Source organism: Enoplosus armatus, chromosome 8 (genome assembly GCF_043641665.1).
Source record: "Enoplosus armatus isolate fEnoArm2 chromosome 8, fEnoArm2.hap1, whole genome shotgun sequence".
Lineage (NCBI taxonomy): Eukaryota > Metazoa > Chordata > Actinopteri > Centrarchiformes > Enoplosidae > Enoplosus > Enoplosus armatus.
This window is the reverse complement of record NC_092187.1, coordinates 3,670,559-3,681,785: the sequence shown is the minus strand read 5'-3', so window position 1 is coordinate 3,681,785 and position 11,227 is coordinate 3,670,559. Positions and strand designations below refer to the sequence as shown.

General features: G+C 39.8%; 1 protein-coding gene across 1 annotated transcript in view; it reads left to right on the top strand.

Annotated features, from left to right (window-relative positions):
• The first annotated feature begins 252 nt into the window (after nucleotides 1-252).
• cfap74 (cilia and flagella associated protein 74) overlaps nucleotides 253-11,227 on the top strand; it is a 51,137-nt gene continuing 40,162 nt past the window's right edge. Inside the window, exons 1-13 of the mRNA XM_070910906.1 lie at nucleotides 253-346; nucleotides 492-573; nucleotides 927-1,079; nucleotides 1,967-2,062; nucleotides 2,320-2,424; nucleotides 3,129-3,302; nucleotides 3,679-3,789; nucleotides 5,443-5,545; nucleotides 6,593-6,750; nucleotides 6,907-7,120; nucleotides 7,232-7,378; nucleotides 9,679-9,834; nucleotides 10,031-10,149. Of these exons, the coding sequence (XP_070767007.1) occupies nucleotides 253-346; nucleotides 492-573; nucleotides 927-1,079; nucleotides 1,967-2,062; nucleotides 2,320-2,424; nucleotides 3,129-3,302; nucleotides 3,679-3,789; nucleotides 5,443-5,545; nucleotides 6,593-6,750; nucleotides 6,907-7,120; nucleotides 7,232-7,378; nucleotides 9,679-9,834; nucleotides 10,031-10,149 (1,712 nt within the window). The remainder of the gene's footprint in view (nucleotides 347-491; nucleotides 574-926; nucleotides 1,080-1,966; nucleotides 2,063-2,319; nucleotides 2,425-3,128; nucleotides 3,303-3,678; nucleotides 3,790-5,442; nucleotides 5,546-6,592; nucleotides 6,751-6,906; nucleotides 7,121-7,231; nucleotides 7,379-9,678; nucleotides 9,835-10,030; nucleotides 10,150-11,227) is intronic.

The following is an 11,227-nucleotide window of genomic DNA, read 5'->3' as shown; positions in this document are numbered from 1 at the left end:
TGCATATATTTTAAAATGAAATTTTAACTTTTTAAATGAGACAAGCGGCTCTTCCCACAATTGTGACAAGCAACGTGAGCGACACAATAATGAATTGACGCTATCTGCAACGCCACGTTCAATTGTCGGATTATTGAAGAGGTTTGCTAGCTTCAGCCATTTCTAGGTGATATGGTGAAGATAGAGCTGTAAGCTAACCAGTTATTGGTTTGTATGATAATATGCGCCTATGTTATTCATAAACAAGGTGAAATGGACGTCGAAGACAAGGAGAGTCCATTTGATGTGATGTCAGACAGCAGTGGACTGCTGGGTGTCCACCTCAGCACTGACGAGGACAGTGAGGGTAATTGACAGCTCCTGTTGCTACCATGTCTCTATTGTAGTCACTGAGATACCTTCACATAAACATACAGTATATATATTTTACCTTGGTTTTAAGAGACAGGGATATCCTTGCTAATATATATATATATATATATATATTTCAGAAGATGGTCCAGGCCAGGACACCTCTAAAGACGAGGAGCCGGCCCTCCCTCCTGATTTGGAGTGGTTAGAAGAGTTGTATGAGTGGGTGTTTCTTCCTTTTCTGTGAATCGTATCATATTTATACAATGAAATACAAAAGTCTATGTATTAATCCATAATCTTGTTACCTCCCTCTTAGTATTTAGAGCACCAAGTCACTGTGACTCAATGTGATTCTCAATATGATATGTCAATAGAAAATTTAAAGAAAAGTTCAATTTTGTCTATTTTTTCCAAAGTTGATTAATTAGCCTATGTTTTCTACACAGTAAACCCGCAGTATAAACACCTCCAGGCAGAATAGTGGTATAATTTCATGTATCTACATAATGCATAATCAGATTTTGCATTAAACATGAAACCTCTCCTAACTGTCATTTTGCATCTGCCCGAAGAGAGGACGACGATGATGTTGACCTTGCGGTTGCAGCGGACAATGGTATGAAGAGGAGTTATGCCGAGACAGCACGGATGTTCAAGCTGAGACGAAATCTGGACCAGCTGGACTCCTTCCACCGACAGAAGGAGCATGACGTGCTGAAAGCCAGGTCTGGACCTGGCAACCGACAAGACCTCTAGAGCCGCAGTAGTTCCTCCATCTAGATAGAGATCCCTGTCCCTGTCTAGACTCTGCTGAAACTTGTACACGTAATGGAAAACGTTGTGCTTGTTTTTTTTGTAAGAATGCCAAAAAACTCTTTTTGACACAGGTTGTTGCATTGCTACAACAATTCTCCACAATCTGTTCAGTGTCTGGAAAGCTTTTTTTCAGTGTTATTCCACTTTCCCCTCTTGCCCTCTTCACACTGGGCCAATCATTTCTGTACCAATTGATTCGGCAATTTGCAGGAAATCGTTTCTGCTGAAGCGAGAACATTTGCCATAATGTCTTCTCTCCCCGCTTTTCTTCCCTCTTTTTATTTGTCTGCACCACGAGCCATTAAGCACCCGATGAACTGTGATGTAGTCCCCCAGCAAAAATGGCTGTCATTTTCATTAAGCACAAAACATCAAGGGTCAGAGTGGAGCTGTACTGCGCTCTGATCAAACATGAGTGCAATGGAATCTAAGCACACCTGGCTTTTAACCAACCTGCAGCTTTTACTGTACCATGTGCCAAGATTTTCTTTTTATGACAGTCTTTTCCCCCAACCGCTGATTGTCGACTGGAAAACCATTAGACCGCAAAAGGAACATTGGGCAATTCAAAGCTGTTGAGGTGTTGTCCACCCTCAGCTTTTCAATATCTTCTTTAGTTTACCTTGTTAGCCAACAGAATTACCTTCCTTCTGTTGCAATGGCCACAAGGAAATCCAGTAACTTGATGCTCTGAACACATTGTGCTTTAAAAGCCCTGAAAATGTTCCTTCTGATTGGCTTTGATCTGTGATGTTTCTCTGGGTCAACACTTGTTATCTCTGTCTCTTTTTTCCAGAGAAGAGCTAAAACTCTGTCGTCAGAACATTGAAAGCTTGGTGGAGCAGAGGGACAACTTGGAGAAAGAGATTGAACGACAGAAAGCAGTAGACAGGTTTGTTCAAAATTAACAGTGACTGGTCTGTACTTTATATATATATATATATTCAAGATGGCGCCGTACTAGTGGCAGCCTGTTGCAGCAGCTCTCGCTCACAGCTGAGTTTTTCCTCTCTTTACTTTGCAAGTTTCCCCGCTAAGGGATTAATAAAGGATTATCTTATTTTATCTTACATATACTGTATATTCATGAGATGTTTCTTTTTTGTCCAACCCCTGTGTATTCCGCTCTTTGTTTATTTTATTCTGCAGTGTGGCAGTATTTCGTTTGCGAGCCCAGCATAAGCATCTGTGTCAAAAGCTGCAGAGTGAGGAAGAGCTGGAGGGCCACATCAACGTTGACCTGAAGCAGCAAGAGTGAGTTCGAGAGAAAAATGGTTTGACAGTAAGCTCTTGTTCAGACAGGCATTAGTACTGCATAAAAAATGCTGGCCTCTTATTTATGTCAATGGGACCACTGCATCGTCATCCAGAAAAAAAAGTTTAACCTGCCTAAACTTTTGTCACAGCAAAATGTGACGTCATCCGGCGAGAAAGCACATTCCTGGTAGATTACTTTGTCACATGAACGTTCTACAAGTTACCTCGCAATTGTCACAACAGAGGATAAAATGATGGCCACCATGATAACTGTGCAGAGTTGTCTAATAGTATTACAAACTGCTGTGCAGTGTTAAGGCATATGATAAACCTTCAAACCCATGGATCTACTTCTCAAACCAGATTTCCTGGTCTTTTACTGCAAGGCTAGCAATTATGGCGTGCTAACATCCCAAGAGCTTGATATGCAAGAACTTTGCCTTTGCCATGTTGGACCACCCATTAAATATTTGCCTCTCAGACCAATTGGTTCGGTTGATTGATCTGTTCTTAATCATCATTTAAATAAAAACTAGAGAGTAAAATTAAATCTGCAATGTGCTTTAAAACCCCATATAGGTTTAGCTTCTTACCTCTGCTACAGTGAGTGACTGTACTGGTCGATAATATATACCATCAGTCAGCATCTTTACCTTCATGTTCTATCTACGTCAATCTCATTCTACATCGTTGCTCCTCAGACTGGAGCTGAGCGAGGTGGAGGTGGAGCTTGGAAGGTTCCCCTCGCTCCGGCTGGAGGTGCAGGAGGCGGAGCGGGTCTTCCAGGTCCTTAAGGCCCAGAAGGCAGGTACAAGGCTGCAGCAGGAGAGGAAAGCCAGCCAGAACCTGCAGCTCAAGATGCAGCATCTCAAGGAGTAGGGGATACAACCATCTTTTCCATTCACACTGCATTGTTTTTTGTGTGTGTGTGTGTGCGTGACAAGTACTGCTCTATTATGCATACAAAATAGAGAATTATTGATGTCAGTATTTAGACAAGTAAGTAGAAGATGTAACATCTAATATAAGTGAAATACATCTGACACACACATGGTAAAAGATTATAGATTATTAATGTGTGTATTATTGTGTGCACTGAAGTGAGATCAAATACAACATAGGGCCTTAATGTGTATTCAAAGTATCACTCCCCTATGAAAGTATTTTTGTCCTGTAAAATAATTTTATCAACTTGGAATAGCCATGTAAAGACTGATATGTGTATACGCTTCTGTGATTGTGTTCTGACAGTAAACAGGCAGCCATGCTGAAGAAAGAGGAGACTGAATGTCAGCAGAAAATTGAACAGGGCCAGGCGAGCCGCAAGATAGCTGCCAAGTACTTGAAGGAGACCATTAAAAGGTAATCAGCTCTTAAGCCAATAAACAGGGCTTAGACTTGAACAAGAATGTGATGTATCTCAGAGGACTCGTTGGAAAGTTGACACATCATATTGATCAGTCACATCAGTCACTACTGGCAAAATATATTACAAGCAGGCCAGACAAGATACTTGAAATAGCTCAAACTCATACAGAAAGGTTCTAAGAAACACTGACTTGTATGAAATGTAGGTTTTGTTCTGGTCTATACTAGTCTACAGTGACAATGGGATTATGTGTCTTTGACCGGTCACCCCTAACATAAATGTCCTTGTTGCCAATTGAAGCAGAATTTTGGAAATTCAATATAGTTATCATAAGTCCTCAAAACTTTAAAGGATAAGACTGGCAATGTTATATATTTTCTTACTGTCATTAAAATTCCAGTAGAAGACCAAAACCAACTAAAAAAAAGTAGGAACTGATCCTACTAATAAGTATTACCTGAGTAGCCAAAGCCTAATGTACTGTAGTTTATTCCTCAGTGCCATTGAGCGCCGTTGTTGTCCAAAAACTGTTAAGAAGACATCAGTGAGCCATACTGTTACAATGGCTCACATGTTCCTTCATTACCATGACCAAGGGCACTGTAGTTTATTTTGATTCAAGCCTACATAAACCGTACATACAGATGTATGTACACCAAATGTGTATTAATCCACGGCTGAAAATAGGCTGCAACAAATCCACTATGTACTCCTCTTTTGTAACGTTTACTATTGACTACAATGCACAGCAAATTACTTAACCTTTAAAGAAAATGGAGCTATGTATTTGGGACTAGTTTTTTTAAGATTTACATCTTCAGAAGGAACAATGGGCTTGGGACTGAGTGTCACAGACAGAGTAGAGAAGTCAAAGTCAAATAAATCAAGCACAACATGGAAACTAAAAGCCCACTGGCAGTATGTGTATTTTTCAATAACCACACTGCTTTGAGTGGATTATCTAGCTTATACCATGACAACTTGCCAGCAAGCAAAATATAATTATTGACTATTTATATAACAAGGCCTTTGATTAACATTATGCTTCATGTCTTCAATGCCAAGTCATTGTCTAGTAACAGTCAAAACTATCAGCCAATCAGGGGATGACAGACCTTTAAACAGAAGAAAGTCCTGTAGGTCTTAAGCACCAAGGTTGTTTGTTTCTGTTTTTATTATCTTCTATTTGGTTGGTTCCTCCTCTGTCTAATTACTTCATCTGCTTGCCAATCCTCATACATTTTGTTTCCCTACAAAGATCATTATATTAAAATCTGTGTTGTAACAGTAAGATTTGTAGTTGTTCATATAAATAGAATGGCTGCTAGAGGGTTTTTATGCCTGTAAGTAATAACAGTAACAGTGATGAGAATCAGTACGTACTATCTGGAACCTGAGCTGAACAGTAGGTAAGTATTTACAACCTAAAAGCTAAAGTGAATGATATTTTCTTGTAACACTTACCATGTGACAGCTCAGAGGGTTATGGTTATAGAGAATAAGGCATTTCTCTGAGTTATGATAATTAACATCAATGCTGTTCATTCCCTGGAAGTTTTAATCCCAAGCAGTAATAGCAGATTTGTTTTCTCTCTTTGCTGTATTTGAGCATTCACATGCTTTGTTATCGTCCCCGCTTCATTCAGGGTGCATCAGCAAGAGGCTGAGCAGGAGCAGAAGAACAGGGAGTTCCTGGAAAAGAGGATGCAGGCTGTGAAGTCACTGAAATCTAACATAGCAGCCACTCAAGTGAGTGCCCTCCCATATTGATACTGTAGCATTATGGTCGTTGTTTTAGCTATCATATCTATAGTGAAATATAAGATCATTCATAACTGCACAAGTGAACATTTTAAGTACAAACCATATTTAGTGATGCATTATATACTCCTAAAGCTTTAAAGACAAAGTGATACAACTTTGGCTAATTTGCCTGAGAACTTAAACTGTTAATTTTGGACTGCTTTAACATCAGGCTATATGTCTAATAGCGGTCAAAGCTGGACAGTTTTGCTTAAACAACATCCAGCACAGCATCACAACAGTATAAACAAGAGTGTTGATTGAACAAGGACAAATACAACAATATTAATATGACGGGATTAATGCAGAAGTATAATCTCTCAGAGAAAGAGAAACAGTTGCGCTGCCAACAGTGTGGATGCCCCCACCTCACTGACCAGAGGTGCCACAACAACCTGGAACTTTAGTTACTGCTGTTACAGCAACATGACACGCCTGCTGGGCTCTGTAGTTTTTGCAGGATGAACACCAGTGTTTTTTGATAGGAGATGGCAGTGTCATATGCATAGGAATGTTGTAGCATGACGTGTTGAAGTTGCAATAATGTCTGTGATCATGTGAACCTTACGTGGCAAATTCATTTATTTTACGAAAATTGCAATTTTGCATTTAAACCGGACTGTAACTTTAGGACACCAAACAAAATCATCATACATTACAAAAAAACAGGATTTACTTATTTCATCCACTCTGACCAAATTCTCCTCCTATCTGGGAGAGATGTGAAGCAGAAACCACAATTTCATTTTATTGTCATTACTACACCCCCTCCTGGATCCCCAAATGCGGTAAATTCAGCTCTGGTCTGTGTATGCTATTGTTGGTAGTGCTGTCATCATCATGCTTTGTGCTGTATTTCCCAATTCAACAGGTACATTTCCTATTTTAGGAGAAAATAGCTCTGTAACCTTCATCTCTCCTAGTTCAAATGATCAACTCTTCATAAAGCACGTGGTGAAATATAGCTTCATTAATCTGGTGTTGTTTCTTAAGGAGAGCTTACAGGTCCAACAAAGCAGAGCCAAAGCAAACGCCCAGAAGAAAGAGCAGCAACAGAGACAACTGAGAGAATCCCTGCAGGCCCAAGGCATCAACAGTATCAAGCATATGTACCAACAGAAACAACTAGAGGAGAAAAAACGAAAACAAGAGTACGTCCTCTCCTCTCTTCTCCTCTCCTCTCCTCTCCCACATGTCCTCCACTCCCACTCCATGCTGCAGTGTGTGGGTGTTTTCTCTCGCTGTGTGCTGAGGAATACATGACCGCATTTCAGTATAATGCAGTGTTGTTGATTTGCCCTTCTCAGGGAATTCGAGGAGAGGCAGAAGTCAAAGAGAGTGGAGATTGTGTCAAAAATCCTTCAGGAGGAGCAAATGGTAAAGAGCAGAAAGAGGCACCAGCCACTGCTGCCTAAACCTTTGTCCACTGACAAGTTCCTCTCTCTGGGGAGGGCAAGAGAGAAGCTCCTGTTCTACCTGGATCCCAGCCCCCCATCAGCCACTGAGGAGAGAGCCACAGTCGTGAGTGTCTCATAACATCTGAGATGACATTTGTGAAACGACTATGTGAAGAGATTGAGTGCATTTTGAACAATTATGACCCAATATGTGTGTGTGTGTGCATTTGTCCAGCAGTTAAGAGAGTTCAGCAGCTCATCGTCAGCTTCTTCTGATGCTGAGGACCTGGAGGAAACCATGCACCAGGAAGTGGAACACCAGAGCCTTGTTGGAAGTCTGGATGAGCCTGAGTTCTCTGGGCTGTGGGACCAGAACTACGAGGTGCACTAAAACAACACCCACTGCCAACCACGAGCAAATCCCTGCAAGCTGCTAAAATTAAACACTCATAAATCATGTCCCATGCACAGCAGGCATATCATTTTTTCTATGGATGTGCTTATTGCATATTTTTCAACAAACGAATTCCCCACCTGCAAACTGAAGCTTGTTGTGTGAATAAATGAAAGCCAATATATAATTGACATTAAATAGTTGTATAGCAGGTTTGGTTTAAACAACAACACTGATTCAACTGATATCTTGTTCACTGATTAGGTAGGGAGAATGAAAAAACACAGGTTCAATTCCCAGTAGCAGTAACTCCGGCTTGTTAGTGTGTTCCAATAAATACAACTGTCAGTGTTTGCCGAAGGGAAACCAGTGAGGGATCATGTTTCCATTCTTGCAGACTCCTGCAGTTCTAATTAGTTGGGGCAAGTACATTAGGGGTCTTGAGGGGAAACCGCCACATCCTCCCTGTGAAGCTCATCGCCGGCAAGTGAAAAGAGACATTGTGACATCAGTTGTCACAGAGGTAGCACAGGTCTGTCTAAACTGCCCCCAGGTCAAAAACCAGCACACGGTGCTGAGGGAATTAGGAGGAGCTTGAGCATCCAAGTTTTTGAAGGCTTGTACTGATACTTTTAGATAAGCGCTTTTCTGTTTGCCAACATTGTTTGAATTAAAAGTTAGATCATTGACATCGTTGAAAAGTAATTTATCAAGCAAAATACTTAAGAGTTGCTGGTTCCAGCTTCTCAAATTTGATAATTTGCTACCTTTGACTGTTTTATATTTTTGTAAAATTAATATCTTTGGGTTTTGGACTGTTGGTCAGACAAAACAACCACCTGGGAATCCCAGACATTTTATTGACTTAACAATTAATTCATTTGACAAAACAAAAAACAGATAATAATGAAAATAATTGATGTCATCTGTCATTAATACTGCTACTACTCTAACTACTGATGATAACAGTGATGAAGACCATGATACAATAACGGCTTTAATCATCACCATTATTATCATCACCATAAATACATGGTTATATCAAATCAGATCAAATGTCCCATTAGAATCTGGTTAAATGGTCACAAAGAGTTAGTGGTCAAAGAAGTATGTGATACTTCTTTGACCACTAACTCTTTGTGACCATTTCTGATATCAGTGTCCTGAGTAATACTAACTCATTATCACACAGTACACTGAGTGCCCTGTAGGCAACTAGCACTGACTTTCTATTACAGTCTTCACTGTAGATGTTTTAGAAATCTAAAGCTGGTATGTTTTTTTTTCTCCATTTCTCTCAACATATATGGCGTTAGTTGACCTATAGCCAGATTTACTAAAACTGTGGTGTAGTTACCATTGACAACAAGTGTGGAATTAATCAAACAATAAATATGTAATCAATCAAACTACTGATATTGAGTTGCACCACAGTGACAGCACCAATTCTGACTTTTCTTTAATCTGAAGTGCCTTGCTCAAGGGCCTCTCCATGGTAGTTCTTGATAGAGGCAGGAGTGTCTCTAGCTCGCTGCCATGGAGGTGAGTTGGCTCTTTTGTCTCATCCAGCCCCCCACACATTTGAAATGTGGGGCGACAGGCATCACTTCTCATTGTGCGGGTGCCTTTGAGGCCTCAGAGCGAGCGTGGTGCTATAGCTCAGAGCTCTCAGCAAGTACCCAGTCGAGTGGAAGTCATCTCTCCTCCTAACATACAGATCAGACTCGTGCCCTCATCAAAAGGCTACTTCTCAACACAGTAATGGCTAGTGTGATAGATGAGCACAGCAATGTAACAAAGTTAATAAGATAATTCATGAGGGGGAGAATAATGATGAAATGTCAGTATTCACTTCGAGTGCTTTACAATACAGGAAAAATAGAGCAGGGCTCCACAGTTTCACATGTAGATAAATGTAACACTTTTAAACCTCTTAACACACACATATCATATTATTATTAGAATATTTTGTATTGTAGGTAGAGTACGGCTGCTTTCGTTTAGACCACATTTTAACTTTGGCGTCTTATGTTAAATGTAGAAAAACATACTTATTTTACTCAGAGTTAGGTATAGAAATAAATAACGTTTTGGTATTAGTGCTATGGCCCGACTGATACTGGATTTTTGAGACTGATAGTGATATTGATATTTGAGAATTTCTTAAATTGAATAATGATAGTACTTAAAACAAACACATAATATAAACACTTTTCCATAATGTTTGTTTATTAAGGAACTATAATGCAACTATAATATTCATAATGACTTTACCTGTGTGGTTACAGAAGCTCCTGAATGAGAAAACTACGTCGGTGCAGACAGAAGTAAAGGCAAAACCTGCAGTGGCCAGTGGAAAGCTCAACATGCCTGCGAAAAAAGTTCATGGAAAAGAGCTGAAAGGGCCTCCATTCATCAGTAAACCAGAAGTCATCCTCTTCAAGGTACCCCACTACTGGTTCTGTAAAAACATTACCTCTGAAGACAATCTATCATAGGAATTCATGCCTTTTAGCAGAACGAATACTAATGAATTTGCATGTAATGTGCATATATCCCATTTAAAACTATGTAAGTCTAATTAACAGTTGATTTTTGATTGTTCAGCTTTTGTTGATGGATTGTAATCGTCTATTTTAGGACTTTGAAGTGGGCAAAATGTATAAGAAGAAAATCATCCTGACAAACATCAGCTACATCACCAACCACTGCAAGCTTCTCGGGGTCTCAGTCCGTCTGAAGGATTTTATCTCTGTCAAGTAAGATTTTTATATTGTCCGTAAACAGAAGGCGGTAGTGGCCATGGTATAGTGCACGTGGGACAGAAAGTGGCCCAGAAATCAAGACAAACATGAGCAACAGCCCTATAACAAATATATACAACATGCACTCCAACACATTTACATAAGTACTACAACAACATACCATTGTGCAGAAATGCAAGATACACCCCACACGTCATATCCACGTATGATAGTGATATTAAAATACTGTATTTGGGTAATAGTGAGCGTGAAAGTTAGAAACAAGCAATTAAGACAGACACAAAATTAAGTAGTTGCAACTGAACAAACTCCATTGAGGAAGATGTGATTGAAAGCTCTGAATGAATGTATATAATAGCAAGAATGTTTAATACAGCTGAATAATACAAGCACTATATATTTGTAAAAAGAAAGTACACCATGTAATGTATCGATGCAATACAGCTTTTTACATTGGCCAAGATGAGAGGGCAATCCACCAATTTAGCATTGCACTCCTATCACACTGTTGGACTCTCGATTGACAAAATTGATGCAGAACCAGAGATATCATCTTATTTATTACATGTCTTCCTCTTGTCAAAAACCTGGTGCCTACATTACCCATAATGCTGCGCAACTGCTAAAACTGTCAACGAATCGGGTGTGTTATGCTCGTAGCAGCTAATGCAGCCTTGAGCCGCCAGCCTCAAGCAGAGATGAGGAGCGGACTACCAAGGTCTGATAAGCTTACTTCTTTTTAACTCCACACTCCTAGATTTTTTTTCATTTTCAAACTTTTCAAACTGTTGCCATCACTCAGGGCAATTGATCAGATTTCAGGCAGCTCCCTCTGAAGCCACAAAAGGCTTTATGCAACTTTATTCACATACGCAGTGGTACTCCTCAAGACCTGTGAACAGACTTTGATGTGTAAAATCGGTGGAGTTCCGCTTTAATAGGCTAATCATGAAAATAAAGACAACTTTTCATTCTCATATTGCTACCTAAAGTGGACATGATGAAAATAAAATAATGTCTACTTTTCCATCCGAATTCTATTTAAGTTTGGATGAAGGTATGCTGTTTCCAC